General features: G+C 37.5%; 2 protein-coding genes across 2 annotated transcripts in view; one reads left to right on the forward strand and one right to left on the reverse strand.

The window, feature by feature from the left end:
• Positions 1 to 1,947: 1,947 nt before the first annotated feature.
• LOC113676109 (prolyl 4-hydroxylase subunit alpha-1) lies at positions 1,948 to 12,127 on the reverse strand. The gene is made up of 12 exons (XM_027192728.2): positions 11,045 to 12,127; positions 8,950 to 9,290; positions 8,126 to 8,177; positions 7,567 to 7,778; positions 6,582 to 6,752; positions 5,908 to 5,978; positions 5,248 to 5,347; positions 4,738 to 4,791; positions 4,567 to 4,632; positions 3,403 to 3,471; positions 2,793 to 2,889; positions 1,948 to 2,521 (listed from the first exon to the last, which is right to left on the reverse strand). The coding sequence occupies exons 1-12, from the start codon at positions 11,382 to 11,384 to the stop codon at positions 2,451 to 2,453; spliced, it is 1,644 nt and encodes a 547-aa protein (XP_027048529.2). The 5' UTR covers positions 11,385 to 12,127; the 3' UTR covers positions 1,948 to 2,450.
• A 2,649-nt stretch (positions 12,128 to 14,776) lies between these two features.
• Positions 14,777 to 17,595, forward strand: part of LOC113676098 (uncharacterized) — a 43,247-nt gene continuing 40,428 nt past the window's right edge. Inside the window, exon 1 of the mRNA XM_089193164.1 lies at positions 14,777 to 14,915. The gene's annotated coding sequence lies outside the window, so the exon portion shown is untranslated. The remainder of the gene's footprint in view (positions 14,916 to 17,595) is intronic.

Genomic DNA, 17,595 nt, shown 5'->3' on the forward strand with positions numbered 1-17,595 from the left:
TTTACAGTTTTGAAAATTGTTACTGTGAGTCTGTAAATAACCTCAAATTTACTTTCCATAAGAAAACATAATGACATTTTCTTCTAATGTTATAAAAAACCTTATCTCTCGACAAATATGGTCGGTTTTGCAATTACGTCTCTATAAACTTTAAACTCGACTAAAAAATGAGTTTTAAATTTCCAGGTGGCTCCGGTTGAAGTTTAGTGCGCGAATTCAAGAATTCATATCTGCTTTCAGCGGAAAATTTAAGTAGACGATGCCCAAGTTTACGGGGTTGAACGGAAATCGAAAGAGCTATCATTACTGCAACATCAAAGTTCTTATTACTTACCACGCGTTATCCTGTCGAAAATATATAATTCGCAGCAGCCCGAAAACCCGTTTACTTCTCACATGGAATTTTGTAAACAACAACTAACTTGCACTTTTCCGATGCTCAGCAATTCCTTTTCCTTTCTGCGATTTCGTCAAGTTGTGTGTTCTTGTTTTTTTAGTCTTAGTTGAGGAACCGGGTCCTCGTAGAGGTTTACGCCCTTTTTGAAGCCATATTCCGTGCCTAGCAAAAATATTCCTGACCTTTCCTTAATTTAAACGTCAACCCTATCAGCAAAGATCTTTCCTTCGCCAATCATTATACTAACTTAACTCCCAGGTTGATAAAATTAATCTAATGAATAGTAAATTTTTTGTAATCAAGCACAATGACACCTTTTGGAATATTTTGCTGTACAGTCTAGTTATGAAGTCTTTCATGAAACTATTTCCTGCCTTTGCAAGATGTTTACTGGTGTGTGATCGCAAAATGATTTATAACGACCCTGTAGAAGGCTGAAGTGTAGTAATTATCCTCGGTGTAACAAAAACATTTTAGCGTAATAACATTTGGTCCTGAATGTAATAAAATCCAAAATGCAATAAAATTTTGTGCTAAATGTAATAATCATCCAATGCCATCGTTCATCTTCGCCAGTGCATTGTTTTCAAAGCAGACATTGACATTCAAATGTAAAATTGACAGTTGTCGCATCATAGAATCTTCTTATTACATGTAATCAGCGTCTTTTCTTGCTAGAGACGTAAGTCGAGAAGCATTGGCTGCAAAACCTTATAGTTATGTGCGATTGGTATCAAATGACAGCTTTCATTCAAATCAATACGTACGCTGACCAATACCTCACCATATATCGCTGGCTTAGACTCGTAAGTGGAATAGATTCTGGGCAATTGTAATGACGTTATACTTGCGCAATCAGTGATGGAGTTAACAGCTAATAAAGCAAATCATAAACTTAAAAAAGGATGTCCGCTGACTTGTACGTCGGTCAAACTGCAAGCTCGGATATAGAGCCTTGTCTTTCCTTGCTTGAATAGCCCTTATTGGCTTGTACATTTTGTTTTCTTAGAGCGGATCCCATGACGGTACTCTAGGGAGTTATTGCTTTCAAAAATATAAACTTCCTTAACCCTTTCCCCCCCAGAAGTGATTAACATATTACTTCTCCCCATACGTCCCATACATTATTCATCAAATAGGTAAGGAGAGAACTTAAACTTATCTGGTAGAAATTGTTATCGTGAGCTAACACCAAATTATCGTAACCAATTTACAAGGAAATGTGTAGCAGCTAGAGGGGAGAATTAACAATCAGATCTTGGGAGTTAAAGGGTCAAGGATGTTGAGGAGGTCTTGTCGTTCTTGCGCCTAAGCATCCTATGTGGCCTTTATTCTCAATTGAGAACTCTTTTGTCGGCATCCATACCTGAAGACATTTCAAGTTTCTTTTTTTTTTCTTTTTTTGTCAGATTTCTGTCTAGGTGGCTAAACTCACGTCACACAAGTGACCGAAACAGTCGCAATGTTTTTTTTTTGTGGAGTTATACCTGGACTATGCTATGCAACCAACGGGAATGGAAATGCGCCATTCATAAAGACATCACCGAGTATAGACTATATATATATTTTCATCTTTAATTCCAAAATTTACGCTGTTGCTGTGTAAGTTAAGTTTGCACTGAGGCTGCATTCTCGTTCCCAGTTCACTTCTGCCCAAATACACTAGAACCTGGGTTAAAGTACCAACCAACAAAAGTTACATTGAGCATTTTCTTTTCATTGAGCAAGGTAGTAATGTCTTGCATCTAAATTGCATATTCTCAGGAAACAATTGAGAAACCCATTTTTTTCAGTATTATTATTTTTAAGTAAAAAAATTTCCTCGAACTAGTCCAATACTTTACGCCTCGCCATAAAAAGCAATCCAAAAGTCAAAAAGATTTACATAGCCTCAACGTCAGCAAAATAAGGAATATTATTTCAATTTCATCAAGCACAGTTTTTCCTTAGATTCGCTTCCTTTAATCCTGGCCAGCAGAAGTTAGTATCCAAAAAACTTTTGAAATTTAAAAGGAATTGAAGTTCATGTCCACGGATAACCTCGAAAAAGCTTTCACACGTGCGGTGATTTAGCGCAAGGTCTGTTGAATTCATTTCCAGCTTCGTGGATCCATTTGTTTGATACTGCAACAAAACAAAACCGAAACAGTCTTGAAACAGCTCTGGATGCTTCAGTGGCGCACGTCTACAATTTTTTGAAATATTCCTCAAATATTTTAAGCAGAAAAACTTGGCCATTTTGATTTAAAGCAAGAGATGAGAGAGAGCAGAAAGAAGAAAGAAGAAAGAGCTCTCATTTTAATCGAACTGGTAAAGAAAAAAGTTTACAATTAACTGCAGTAATCAGCACAGGTAATTACGATGATTATTTATGTAGAGTTACATGGAACCTTACCCCATTTCCAGCCTTTTAAGACCGGGCAGCCGGCGTGACGTGTTCGAAAATCTCCCTCGCCTGATTGCAATAAATTGTGCCAAAATACCGCGTCACCCTGTACACAAAAAAAAAGGTAAAGCTGAAACGTGACGAAAAGTTTGGCAGCTAATGATAACAAAAAAACAAAAACAAAATGAAACAACCAAAAAAAAGGAAAACGAGAAAGAGAGAGAGAGAAAAAACTGATTTGACAAAATTTATGTATCTGGTAGGGTACAGAAGGCCAAATCCTCTTGTTAACAGATTATCGGCCGATAGCCAATCATATGTGAGCCTTTTGAGCCCAACGCGGAGATCAAACTCTCTCGCTTGATCTGCGGCGCATTAACATCATTTTCTTTGTTTATTTACTTTCGCCCTGATTTGTTTTTTTTTTTTTTTTACTCGCGCGACGGACTTCGCCGAAAAGGAGGGGCGATCGTAATCTAAGTTCCATGCAATTGAGATTTCATGGATCACCTTAAAATTATCCAACTTTGAGCATTAGCGGAATTCCCTCATAATCAACATAAAAACTGAGCAATACTTCTTTTAATAACACGTTTTAAATTCAAAAATTTATTCGTACCTTGCTGGGCATAACCCTAGCTCCAACATAGGGGAAAACAGTTGCCCCTCCAGCCTCCACGTCGCTCATCTGAAAATGTAATTCAAGGGTAAAAGAGTTCACGGTCGATTAATAGCAAACTGTGTTTAAAACGTTTGGGCAACATTGTCATGTTGATAAACAGAGATCTATCGATAATTGTTACTTTCAACATTGGTGATTGATTATAAACAGCTCACACAAGTAAGACGGACTAGAGTTTTGTTGCCTATCAAACTAAGGAACATAACAACACATCACCAACAACAACAATACCAAAAACACCCAAATTCATTTATGACCAGGCGTTCGTTTTTCGGGGGAGAGCAATAGTAAGACAGCGCAAAAGTCCGCTTGCTGAATCTTACGCTGCTCTGCTATCGCTCTTCTTCAAAAAAGAACAAAAAAGAACGCCTAGTCGCACGTTACAACTCAAAAAAACTCTCCAATATCTCCTGTTTTGGAAAATGTCGTTTGCCTTCCCCCAAACCGACAATTTGCTTCTTATTATCCCGCTTGAAAAGTGAATTACGCTATAAAACCTCTTAATTTTAATCTCTGTTAATAAAAAGTGTGTATAATAATTTACTTATTGTCGTGTTTTAAGATCCAAAAAGGTAACTTAAAAACACTTCCTTCCAATGTGCTAAACATTTTGACTATTGACGCCGTTTTCCAAACAGCGGCGAATACTCTGGTTGTACACTTGCCGGATGGCGGGAACTACAACGCGCAGTTCAAAACCAGATACTGCTCTAGTGATCGCAAATTAAGCCAGTATTTCTATAATTTATTATTGTTGAGGCGACTACACTTAAGAGCAAAGCGAAAAAAGCAACGCCTGGAGGCCAATTTTTTTGCACATTGAGGCAATTGTTGAAGGGTCGCTCAGGGTACTTTAGAATCTCAAAAAGGACAGGTGAAAATGAGGTGACTGCTGAGAGGAAGTTTGGAATAACGGACTTTGGTTCCTTCCAAAACTAAAAACTATTTCAGTGTAATCGACAGATCTCAGCCAACGCCCTGATGTCCCTTTCTGTTCCTTCAAGTACAGTTCACTTCTTAGACTCAGGCTCATCTCAGAAAATTTGTGGAAAGTAACTGAAATATATCCAAGTGAAAAGTCTGCAGAATTAAACCACTTACATAAAGAAGAACTGTTGCTATCCTGTTTCCTGTCCCAAGTTGACCCAATGTGGAATTCTTAAGATCCTGTAGAAAGCAAAAGGTATTTTAGGATTAGGCATTAGCCTTAGAGAGAGTAAATGAAACTACAAGAGTCGAAAAAAGCGAGAGACTTCAATGCAACATTTTTACCCTTGAGAAGTCAAAGTGGGGGTCGTAATGCCCTGCTAATCCATAATTTTGCACCTGCAAAACAAAATGAGTTTGAAAACGTTCACTTTGGCGCACGAGTAGGAAAACGGGAAAAAAATATAGCTCCCGGTCTAGAGCTTATCCTGGAGTCAGAAGCATAAATTTACTCAAATGACTGCCCTTTCTCACTGCCAGGTTAATAATGTAAATCGTTCCATTTAATTTTCGCAATTATTTCCCTTGTTTCCGATTAATCTAGTACCTAGATCCTACCGCGTAACTATAACTGAAATATAAGGACCTCGCAATCGCTTGGCCATGGAAGGTCTGGCTACGAGACTAGTTATCGATATATTTGAACAAATCTTCCGTTTGCATAACATTTCTCACTTACTTACTGCATCTTGTTGCCACTTTAGAAAGAACCCAAATAAATGTAAAAAAATTTGATTGATAGAGGCATTAAATGTACTCCTCCTAACGTAACGTGCGATGTAAAATGTAAAAAACCTGGAAATCCTCGGCTGTTTGTAAGTTGAGTCCAGTCAGCGCTGTCATCCGTCGGTTGACGCGGTCGATAAGCGGATCGTGTTTTCCGTTTAACCAGCAACTGGAAATGATATCAATTTAAAGGTGAGAATGAAATACCAAACTCGACTAACAGATGAAAACAACGACTTACGCCCAGCATAAGATGCTTTTAAGACGTTTATAAGACAAGAAATGAACAGAAGGTATTTTTTTTCCGATTGATCGAAACTGAATAACAGCGACTAACGAACCGTACTCAATACGATAATGCAAAACGGACCACTCAGTTTCCAACTACCAGGCTTCACTCATCTCTTGATGCAAATAATCATTCTTTTTATATCAGATCTTGCTTAAAGCTACTAATACAATAGTGTGTCACCCCCTACTCCACGCAAAAACTCGCATTAGGAGAATGGAATCAAATTCGATAACAGGGTTTTGTTGACCGACTTAAATTGACTGGAGGGCGAATTCTTAAAAATGTCGACTGCACCATCAAAGATCGACAAAAAGTATTTTATTATTTGACATTTACAGTTACCGTATGTTTAAAAATGGTATTTCCTTGTGGAAATGTACCCAACATGATTGTGGAAGACAGAAATGTAAGAACAATGTATTATAAAGGATACCTACTTTTTGCTTATCCTGTAATGAGCAAACTCTAATTTTCCCGTTATTGGATTATGAACAGTCGCCCTGTTTAACTGAGGAGCATAGAAAAAAATGATTAGCAAAAGAAAGATGAAAAAAAAGTGCATGGCTTTCCTAAATTGCCCCTGAAATGAAAAACATTTGGTTTTTGTGTTTTGCGTGCCTAGCAGATTTAGTGTGCCGGCAGTAATTTTTCACTGTTCGTAGTAATTTGCCAGCTTTTACACCAAAAAATTTGTTAGGTTTACACTCTGACAGTTTTAACTTTGACATCAATGTATCTCCCGATCCGTTCTGAAAGGAACTTGAATGGGACATGCAATTTGAATGAGCAATTAGATAAACAAGTGAGCAAACACAAATAGTTTGTGTCATGAAAATGATTTTGAAATTGAAAAAAAAATGGAACTATTGCCATGACTAATTCGTACTCGAGTGAGAGTAAGGATGATCTTTTCGTCTTCTGTTTATCTCTCTTTTTATTTTTTTCTTAATTATTTCAGGGTCATTTTAAATGCCAAAATAATATACTACCACATTTACGAAAAGTTCTGGTCACTGTCATGTCATTAAAGCTAATAAAGCGACAACACAGACAAAATTAGAGAAACAAAAGTCGATTGACAATAGAAGACAATTGGACGTACTATTCTTACCAAAGGTTTTGATATTGTTATGACTTTATCTATTTCAGCATTGCTCATGATCTGATGAAAAATCATAATGTCTGGATTGGTGAAGACAACCTCGATAGGACACCTTTTGATAGTGCAGAGTGAATGTCCTGTCTTGTAATAGCATCTGAGTCTCTCCGGGCTTTGAGGGGCCTGGCAGAAAGGAGACACTGAATGTGAGTAGAAATGCTGTAAAACAATATATTTCGCCCAACAGACCTAACAATTTACCTCGTTACTTATTCTACTGTGATCCTAAAATAAAACAGGGCGTTTCCCGCACATTTACCCTTTCACTCCCAAAATCGTTTCAGTGATTCTCCTTACTGTCAACGATACAATTTTTATGATCTTCAGTCAGATGATTTGGTATTGGATCAACTAAAAAATCCGAATTGTTAATTTTCTTTATTCTCTTCACTTGTCCGATTGATATTGTAAGGAGAAATACTGTTTTTGTCACTCTCGTCTGTCAAAGTGCTAATGATGAGTCTAATAATGACCGGCGAGCCAAAGTCCTGTAGTTCAGTACCAGATTATTGGATCACGAAAATCGAAGGTATTTGGTTAAAGATTCCTCTTGGGGACTCAGGGTTTTTTTATTTTTATTTTTCGTACCAATGCTTATAAGAAACGACTCGTAATTTTGTATAAACGGTCTATAAAAGTAAATTATTGACGACTGAAGTTTTGATATCGATGAATTTCTAATTCAAGGAATTATAGAATGAGACATACAGAACGATATTAAAATCTGTCGAGACCTTCCACAGTCACTCACAGTCAAAGTCAATCTCCGCAATCTTTGATCATTTTACCTTCCACGTCCCTTTTAACTTTATTTTACCATTCTACTTAGACGGAATCCTCCTCCAACCAAGGACACAGTCCATGAACGTTTTTTGGCCATTAACTTTTCACCTACCACTTCAACTTTTTAGTGCATCGTAATTTTCCTATTACTTACACGTGGCATTGGATCTCCTCGACACAATTTCTTAAAAATACGTCTTTCCTCAAACCAGTCAAAGTTCTTCAGTGTCGACTGAGGAATCTTCTTGGCCAGATAACTGAATTTCCGTTCCTGTTCTTGGGATTTCTGAGATTGGTCTCCGCTTTTGAGCTTTTGATATTCTTTAAAAGTGCCAAGATTTATCGTTGATCGCTCGTGATTGGGCACTGAAATAGGAGTTAACGCTTAACGTTATTTCCATGACGATGACCTAGATAACTGGAACATTCTCATTTATCAATTCACTTATTTTACCTTAAAGAGCCATGAATCTGATAAAAAATAATTCACAAAGAAATTCACTTTTCGGATGACAACTATGAAATCTTACAGTTTTCTGCGTGGGTTTGTCGGACGCAAATTCAAGCAAGCAGTCTGAAACGCGGGAAAACATTTATAACCCAGCAGAGCTGTGATTGGTAGAGGAGGTGGCTCGAGTTTTTTCTAGACAAATCAGAGAACGAAGAAATGCAAAAATAATTCAATCCCGGGTTACTTGTGTACAATTACTTACCAACTTTAAGAGCCTCTATGGTGTAATTTATCGCACTTCTCACATCCCCAAGCTATAGGAAGAAAATTATTTCAAATATAGATCGTAAACCGCCTTATACGTACTTGATTTGGCGATTTTGACAATATAAAAATAGGGCATTAAATTTCGCGATTTAAGCGTTCTCCACTTCATTTTTTTTTTCCTAAGAAATCTGAACTTTTTTTAAAATTCCAAGAAAAACAGGAACAAGTGTTGGAAAGTTATCAGAAACTTGTGAACAACAAGGAATCATTTAACGGCAATTTAAGGAATGCGCATAAGATATTCTAAGGAATTTTGTATGAATCTACTAATTCAGATGAAGACAAGACTGTTAATTTTAACATTGCAAAAGATACAGAGTGGAGCTTATCTGTAAAACCAGTCACTAATTTGTGTATCAGTCGATACATATCCTGCATTTGTTGTTGTTACACATGGTAATCATTTTTCCTCTGATTTGAATCGAAGGTCTGTAATATATGTGGGTATTAATTCTATATGGGTTAAATATATATATATATATATATATATGGGTATTAATTCTATAGAGGTGTTAAATTTCGCCTTTTTAAATTCCACGAGCATTTTTATTTGTAGGACTTTAATTTCGCAATTTTTCAACAATTGCGAAAAACGCGAAATTAAGTACAAACACCGTTACAAGTAAATTAGCAGGCTGATATATGAGAGCAAGGGGCATAGCTAGGTGGGAAAGGGAGGGGGGGTCCTGAGGTGCCCGTAGTCCCCCCTTTTATTTTTGTTACATCATTATAACACGGCGTGGAGGTCGATATGGTTACCTTATAAGAGGACCAGGCCAGATGATCCAGCACGGAGAATCGACTTGGTTTTTCTTTCGAGTTATTAGGTTCCAGGTCCAATATTTGTAACGATTCACCCATCCACTGCCGAGTGTTCTCCATATCTTCCGACAAAAATGCTCCGCGACCAATTTTAAATGCGTCCATGGCAGTTATCATTGAGCCTGATTCAGTCGCTAAACCGTATTTACCTCTGGTAAAGTCTTGTGCTTTAAGATTGTAGACATCTTGCAGACGTTTAATAGCGGCCATGGCGCCCTCCAAATCATCTTGTCCAGGAAAGTGTTCGCGATAGACTTCCAACTTGTCTATGAGTAAACCTTGACGATAATATTGAGAGATTCAGCTTGCAAACAATTCACGTCAATTATTATTCATTATTAACTCCAGATATTGCATTTCTCAGTGTTCCGATTGGTTCACTCAACTCCAGTTATCAGCATCTTATATTGAAATGCATTGCGATGTGTTGAAAGCTGAAATTTTTTCTGAAAGCATTCAAAGTTTTAGCATTTAATGAAATTGAAAAAAAAATTCATTCGCGCTTGTTGGATACGAGACTGATTAGAGCCAACTCGGCGCTACTCGCCTCGCTCGCTATTTATAATATTCTCTTATACAACATGCTCACAAGGATTGGAAAAATTGTTAATCATTCTTCTCTCAGAAAGACAGTTTTATGTAAAAACAAACAAGCAGAATGCGCGAAAAGAAAGTAAAAGAAATAAAAATACTGAGAATTTTAATTTGAGAGATATAACAACAAATGCGCGAGCAAAGGCTATCAATCAAACAAAAAAGAAAAAAAATTCAATATTCCCCGGATTCACAAATTCGGTGCTTTGGTGGTATTTCAAATAAGCCACACATATTATGATTAATGTACCATAAACGAAAACTGATGTCTTGAATAAATAGTCTCACCTTTATTTACTTTTTTTCCTTATTGGTGACATTGGTTAAGGCAAAAATAATGCATGTTTTTTCACGTGGTTTTATTTAAAATCACAAGATGAAATGTTTTCATAAGTGCGTTTATTCTCATCAAAATATAGAATTATTATTTTGGTTTAAAACTGTTATTGGTAACACAGGCGTTATGTATTTACTGAGCCTTAACAAGTCTCCAAGGCAAGGTGTCTAAAAGCCACTTAATAGAACTTAGATTAATGATTTTTCGCGAAGAATCACGACAATTTATCCTCATTTAATAACACTTTCTGCATTAAAAAGTGTCCGGAATTAAGGCATTTAGGCACTAATAGACGGCCGTAATTTCTAACTGTGATCAGTTTAAGACATTGAACTTGTAAGATCTTTTCACCCATAAAATCAGCATGAACGTGAAGCTTACAAATTTGTAACGAACCTATTTTCATCAAATACAATTAAAAGCCTTTTCGCCTTAATTGTTTAATTTTGTCAGTATGATTACAAAAGATATTTTCAAAAACATAAACATGACACCGGAAAGGTCATTTGCATCACACACTTACGAGAGCATACAACAAGTTCCTTTAAAATAGCGTTTAAATTTTATCGATGGTAACCTGAGGTGTGAATGGATTGAGGGACATAAAGTGAACCAATAATCTAGTCAAAGATAAAGCCGTTTCAATAGTACTTTTCGCGACTAAGCGTTGATGAAAAAAAAGGGGAAAAAAATGAGAAAGACTGCAAAATTCCGTAAGCATGACCCCAGAGACATTTCTGTCAACGACTATCACCGTTCTATCCGAGTATTACGGTTTTCAAAGTCCATTCACATTATATATTGTGGATAAATTTCTTTCTATCACCTTTTTGAATGGGAGTAAATGCGAGCGATGACTAGGCGACTAGATATAATGGGTTCATTGAGCTGCGAAATATCGCACGCTCTCGATTACCGAGTTTTGCAACAGTGATAGAAAACAGCGGTCTTCACGGGTATTCTTTCAACGCCTTCACGGAAGACACTTCGATCGCTAGGTTGAACTTCGTCTTCTCAGTTTTTTTTTCTTACGCTTATCAGCACTACTGCGGTGTAACTGACCGTACAAAAGTTTTATTTTTGATGAATTAACTGGTTTACCTTCAGCGTCTCCCTCCTCTTGAATCGCCTTTACGTGTGGCCTCCACTCATTCACGAGCCGTTTGATCATTAAATACGTATTCATTGGATGTCCGATGTAAGCCTCTCTATTGTGCTTCGCTTGATCCATCGCCAACTTCAGATCTTGGAAGAAAGATCGCAATTTGTTCAGCCGTGATTCTTGTTCGATGAGATACTCTTCTAGCGTGTCAGTGAGTTCCATCTCTATATTTACCAACCGCTCCACATGAGACAGCGCTGTGAATATCTCCGACTGAACAAATGTACTTGATGTTATAAAATAAAAAAGCGCGGTGAAAAGCAAATGTTTCGCTGCCATAATGTATCCGAAACGTAGCGGCAGCTAATCGACGAATAAATACATCGATAGCAATAGTGAATGGGCATTTGCGTATTCGCAACAGCAAATCACGCATGCTCGAGACGACCAAGAGGGGTCGAGAAACTGATCGCGGATTTCCACGTTATTTCCAATCTCAAATCCATACTTTTGATCCACCGAATATTTTCCCTTCTTTCTTTCTTTTCTATGAACAGAATTTCAGCGAAAACATGTAAGTCCACTTTTCAAAACGAATGAAAACCAAATATATTCGGTAACGCATTCTTCTCAGTCAAGGTACCTGTCTACCAGTGAAAGTCGCTTTGTTAATAATTAATGACTGAGGTGTGACAAAGACCAGTAATGTGATCCGTACGTGCCAAACTTCATGCGTTGTGCTCTGAACGATTAGAGATGAAACTGCTCTTAACAGATGCAGACGATAAGAAGCTCTTTCTGCGGAACACAAAGAGCTGTGGATGCGCATTGAGGATCTCAGATTGCGCGACTTACTGGTGAATTTCACTTTCATTTCTTTTTTGTCTCGTCACGCATCGAAAACTAAAGTGAGAAAACCAAGGTAAAAAAAGCGTAGGATGCCGAAGACCCAGAATTTCCAGGGTAGTATCTCACTGACAAATAAAAAATGTCCCTGATTATATGCGCTTTTACGATCTTAAGCTATAAGCCGAAAATGTTACCAGACATCCATTGAGGTAAGGATTGATAACCCACGGTCTGCTTATACACAAAGCAGGCGACTTTATCAGATGGATCGAATGGCATCATGAAGTTACAAACATTCACCGAACCGTTACATTTTGTTTGGGTCAGCTCCCTCGTCAGAAAATCTACTCTCTCCCGAGTCTTGCCCTGTTGTAAAATCCCAAGTTGATAGCAAATGTTTCACGAGGAATAACAGGGTACTAACAACTGAGTTGATGACGAAAATTTGCCACCGTAAAGAGTTTCAAAGCTTTTTCTTTGTATCTATAAAAATATATTTTTTTGACGCTTCAAGCGTTAGCCCTTCGTCAGAGCGAATGAAGGAATTGTGGGTTGTATGTGTGTTTACATGCAGAATATGGAGCTACGCTATTGGTGGGAACATGAGGAGAAAACACGAGTAAATAGGTTGAATGAAAAGCGCTCGTTGATACTGTGGGGATTAGGAGCGCCCATTTGAAAAATTAATTTTGGGGTCCCGAAATTTTCTCTACGCTGTGAGGATTTTGCATCGTGAGCGAGTGCATTTGAAAGTTTCAGGTTAGTCACTGGTTTGAAATGAACTTCTGACCAAGAAGTTCCCTTGTTTTAGGCGCCTTTGAATGAAATTAGTGGAGGTTGCGAAAAGATAGTACCAGTCTCTGAATCGCAATTTATAGTTTCTAAGAATTGATTCAACTGCGTGGTTGTGAGGGTGAAATGTAAGAGTGAATGGAATGCGATCGGTATTTTCCTTTTGAGGCGTTTGTAGTGCTGACTGTCGATCAATTCGGTTGGGCGCGGTGGTGGCCCACTTGAACGACAGAAACAGTATAGCCACTCTTTACGATGGCCAATTTAAGTTATCAACTCAGTTGATAGTACTAAATTACCCTGTTATACTCTCTCATCGACGCGGAATTACAGTTTCTTAGAAGCTTACCCTCTTTTGTTTTGTTGGAGTGTTGTTACAATACAAAACACGTTATTTCCGGAGGAAAGCCTTAGCCAACAATCGGAAAAGTCGGTGTACCGAATAAATTGGGGGTCAAGCACGAGAGAAGAGACTGAGGTACTTGAACGGGTCACCCGGTTATCAGTACTTCTCCGGAAGAGTTCTCTGACAGCCGGCAGCAACTATTTTGTTTAACTTCCCTTTTTCATTCTTTTGTAGCTCTTGTTGATTCTTAAACCTCATCTCACTTTTCATTTGATATCTCCTATATCTGTGAGCCGAATTTCATTAAGTTCACAGCAAATATATCTCCAAGATGAAGTGGATAGTTGTCCAGATAAAATCGTCTTGATAAAAATTTAAAAAAAAAACCAAGAAGGGGGTGGCATCTACCCACTCATCCCCCTTGTACGTCCAATGGTTTAACCTCTAAACCCTAAGAGTGTCCAACACCTAATTTCTACCCACAATATCACCTAATTTCTACCCTTAGTCACACATACAGGCCATTGGGTCGTTGTTGTCAAGGAAACGCCTATACCTGTGAGCAGAAAAATTATGTTACCTGCAACTTGTTTCGCAATGATTTTTTGATGCCATTTTACTCTAGGACCCCCTGGTGTAGGAAATGACTTGTGGGTGTTTTTGTATTGTTTTATTTGGCCTCGCTTGAGTATCATAATCAATATTCCTATCATGGCGTGCTTGACTTTTCTCCTCCTATATTCTCAAGGCTTCCTTTAAATTTTATTTATGTTTTCAAATGAGTTAACAAGCGCATATGAAAAAGTAAAACGACCTAGCTAAAAATTCATCGTCCCATTCGACTTCCACCTCGAAGATTGGTCAGTGGCGAAGATCTTCATACAAACCTATTTTTCCTCGCTCTATGTAATCCCTAAAAAATCTCGATGAATCCGAACTGAGATTTTTGTAAATTGAGTATCTTACTTCCTATTGGCATATGCGGCTAGTCATTCAACAAGCTTTGAAAACCGGTTTCCAAAGTTCAATCAGCTATGCAACCTCTCGCATGGAACGATTGTCATCTCGCAGGAAACGTTTAGGTTCTCAGGAGGCGAGGGAAATTTTTGTCTTTGAGCCAGAGAAGATAAAAAAAAATGAAAAGAAATGATATTTTTGTTTTCCCTACCGCCTGTAAAAAATAAATATTTTTATGTAAATAAGTCAAAATCAATTAGCTGAAATTCAAAATGTTTTATTTACTAAATTTCGAGAGTTTTCCTAATACCCGCCTGGCTGGTTGGATCACCTATTGTGACGCTTTAAATTACACCTGAGTATATATTTTCCTCTTGCACGTTTAACCGAAATAAACGCCTAAATTCTTGCAGAAGAAATCCTTTCGACTGGTCAAATTCACTGCCAATTGGAAATTTCCCACAGCTGACCTAAAATCATGATAAATTGGTCGAAATTGTCCGAAAATTATTGTCAGAAAAATAATGATTAAAACTGAATAGCGATTGTCTAACTAAGAATTTAAGCAGCCATGCCTGGAGCGACAGCAGATTAAAACCATATCACTTAGAAATAGATTGAATTACTCTTCCTTTGGCAAATTCCCCTCGCTCCTGGCTAGAGTTTATTAGCTTTTTTGTGTGCGTCGTAGTGTGCAAAGCGCAAAATTACAAATGGAAATTTAACAGCACTCTTATTACTTATTTACTAAGTCTTCTTCGAGATATAAATATACTGGAGGCAATTAAAATTTTTGTCGAAAATTCGAGCAGTTACTAGCTTTCGAGAATTAGTTGTCATATGTTAAGTCGATAGTATTCCATTTTTGATGCTGCGGTAAATATTTGCATTTTTATACCGGAATTGACAACTGAGACATCTCACAGGTAAATATGAGTTTTAAGGCTTTTTCAATAGAATTTTCACATAGTTTTAGATTCGTATGCGTCATGTGTATAAGTCAGTTTTCTGTTTACCAACAACTTTTCGGATTGAAAAAGCATTCCACTGATAAGTCACCTTTTTACCTATTTTGTGTCGTTCAGGAAATGAGGCAAATATGCTGAAATTGCATCAATCTACAAACTAATATGTATCTCTGGGAATGTCTGCTCGGGGCAGTAGTAATGTTTGCTATCAGATATAGCTTAAACGAACAAAGAATGATGAGTGTACTTTTTTAAAGCAACAAAGGCTGTGTCATTATAATTCAACTTCCAAAACTTGCATAGAATGGGACGCATTCTTGTCCGGAACAATTTCAAATTATTAAGATTCGTGCCTGTGTTTACCATATTTGATGATTTTATGAACTGTGTTTTCAGCTTCTTGATTTTACCGGCCAGCTGATTCTCGTTCTTATTTATTTGAGCCGAGAGTCCTTTAGATGTCCCACAAGGAAAAATATTATTGTCGCTACTTCATTTATGGAAGAAATGAGAATTTGCCATCAACGTCAACAATCATTGAATTTTCGCTTGGCTGCTTTTTGCTGTTCTATATTTTGTACAATCAACTTTTTACGTATCTTAATAGAGATCTAAAAAATTATTTTCTTTTCTGTGCTAGTTTCATTTTAAGAAATGTTTCCCAACCATAAATTGCCGGGGTTTTCCAGCGCTCACCCACGTCCCCTAAGTCCGACGACTCATTGCTGGCTGCTAACTGCCTAAGATATACTTCGGGGGCACGATGAAATATTTTTTTCGAGAAGCATAATACACACTTCAAAAAAAACAAACAAACAAAAAGAAGAAGCTAACAAACACAAAGGTCTTGTTTTCCTTATTCGAGAATCAATAATAGTCATGAATAATAGTCACTAACTGAAGTCAGCTTATCGATAGTATGAAAAACAAACTGATTGCAGTGTATCTGTTTGATGATTATTAATATGAATTTAAAATCAGACTAAGCCCCAATAATGAAACAGTTCTTTAAGTTCAGTGTGTCCAACATTCAAATTAAATTCTCGAAAGGCGACAGCGTTCTGTCGAAAGTTTTTTGTTATGGAAATTCTTCCAAACTGAAAGAACGGTTTTACAAGTAATCAATTTGAACAGCGGGACCGCTCATTTTACAGAGGAGGAATATTAACAGCTCCGTAGGGAAAATTTCCAAAATTTTAAACTTATGTACGCAAATTGTTAAAAGCAATCATTTTTAGCCGTAGGACTGCTATATGCAGATGAATAAACAAAGACTTGAAATTTATGTGTCAAAGCAAGACCTGCCGACATCGAATCGAACTTTGAAGGAAGCCTTGCGTACAGAAACAAAAACAAAAACGCGCAGAGATAAATAAACAAGAGTAGGTCGCAAAGAAAGCTATTTAGCGTATCCAAACACTTCGTTAAACTGAACAGGTCAAAATAGAGTACTTAAGTATTATAAACTGAGTTGATAACGTAAATTGACCGCAGCAAAGAGTACAGAGCTGACTTTTCGAGCGATAGCCCTTCGTCAGAGTGATTGGAGGAATTGTGGGTAGTGTGGGTTTATATAGGGAAAATAAAGCTACGCTATTGGTGGGAATATGGTGACTAGAAAACAAGAATAACTTGGTTGAGAAAGCGTAAGACGAAGAAAAAGTTCTGAGTCCCCATGAGGAATCGAGCCTCAGACATTCGGATTCCGCGCTCCGATGCTCTATCACTGAGCCACAGAGACTCTATAGTGAGCGAGGTCTATTACGAAGTTCATATGACACGCGTCCTGCGTACTGCTAGGATCAGCGATGTCGATAGCGTCATGTTTTTAAATAGAATAGAAATATGGTAAGTTTTGAGCTCGGTAAAGAAATAGAGAAATAAATTAGTTAAATGAAAAGCGCTCGTTGATACCGTGGGGATTGAGAGAGCCTATTTGAAAGATAAATTTTTGTTCCAGAGATTTGCGGCTTTGCGAACTACCTAAGTGTGAGGAAAAGCTGAAAACTGCCACATGGTGATTAGAATGATCAAATTGTCTAGCGAATGGTTTGTATGTATCCCTATCATTTCTTTTTACGTCGCAAAGGTGTCGTCGAAATCGGTTGACTAGGTGACCTATTCCAAGAGCACCTTTGTGTGAGCCAAGAGGCGCAAATCAAAACAAACAGCTGCTACTCTTTGTATCTCCAAACAAGTACTATTTGAATCATTGAATCAAGGAGGCCTTTAGTGAAGCCCCCAGGTAGTTGTTTTAAAAGGGTTTCGAAGAAATGTGCAAATGAGGAGCGAGTCTTTGTTAGGTAGGGTTGCCCAGCAATGTACAAAATGGCGAACACCGTCGCTGAGTTTTCAAAAAGTTACTGTAGGTTACTCCAAGAGAATATTGTATAATCTTTGGGTTACGTTTTGTCTTACTGCGGTTGGTGGTCACCTTTTTTCTTTACCTTTTTTTTTCAATAGCAGAGACATTATGTGGCTCCCGAGGCATAATTCTCCCTCGATTGCATTGAAAACACGTTATTCTTTGACAAACTGGCAGAAACCATTGTAAAAATCGAGAAATACGATTAATCTTTTGTTTGAATTTTAACCCTTTTAAAAGTCGGAACCCTATGTCTACGCTGCATAGAATTTT

Source organism: Pocillopora damicornis, chromosome 14 (genome assembly GCF_964200805.1).
Source record: "Pocillopora damicornis chromosome 14, jaPocDami1.2, whole genome shotgun sequence".
NCBI lineage: Eukaryota > Metazoa > Cnidaria > Anthozoa > Scleractinia > Pocilloporidae > Pocillopora > Pocillopora damicornis.

Bases quoted from the DNA above. Each gene is read 5' to 3' on its own strand.
- LOC113676109 (XM_027192728.2), bottom strand. From the start codon at position 11,384: ATGGCAGCGAAACATTTGCTTTTCACCGCGCTTTTTTATTTTATAACA. The intron at 5,348-5,907 runs GTAGGTATCCTT...TATCATTTCCAG, and splicing joins CATTACAGGATAAGCAAAAA to TTGCTGGTTAAACGGAAAAC. The intron at 4,792-5,247 runs GTTTTTTACATT...TTTGTTTTGCAG, and splicing joins AAACAGCCGAGGATTTCCAG to GTGCAAAATTATGGATTAGC.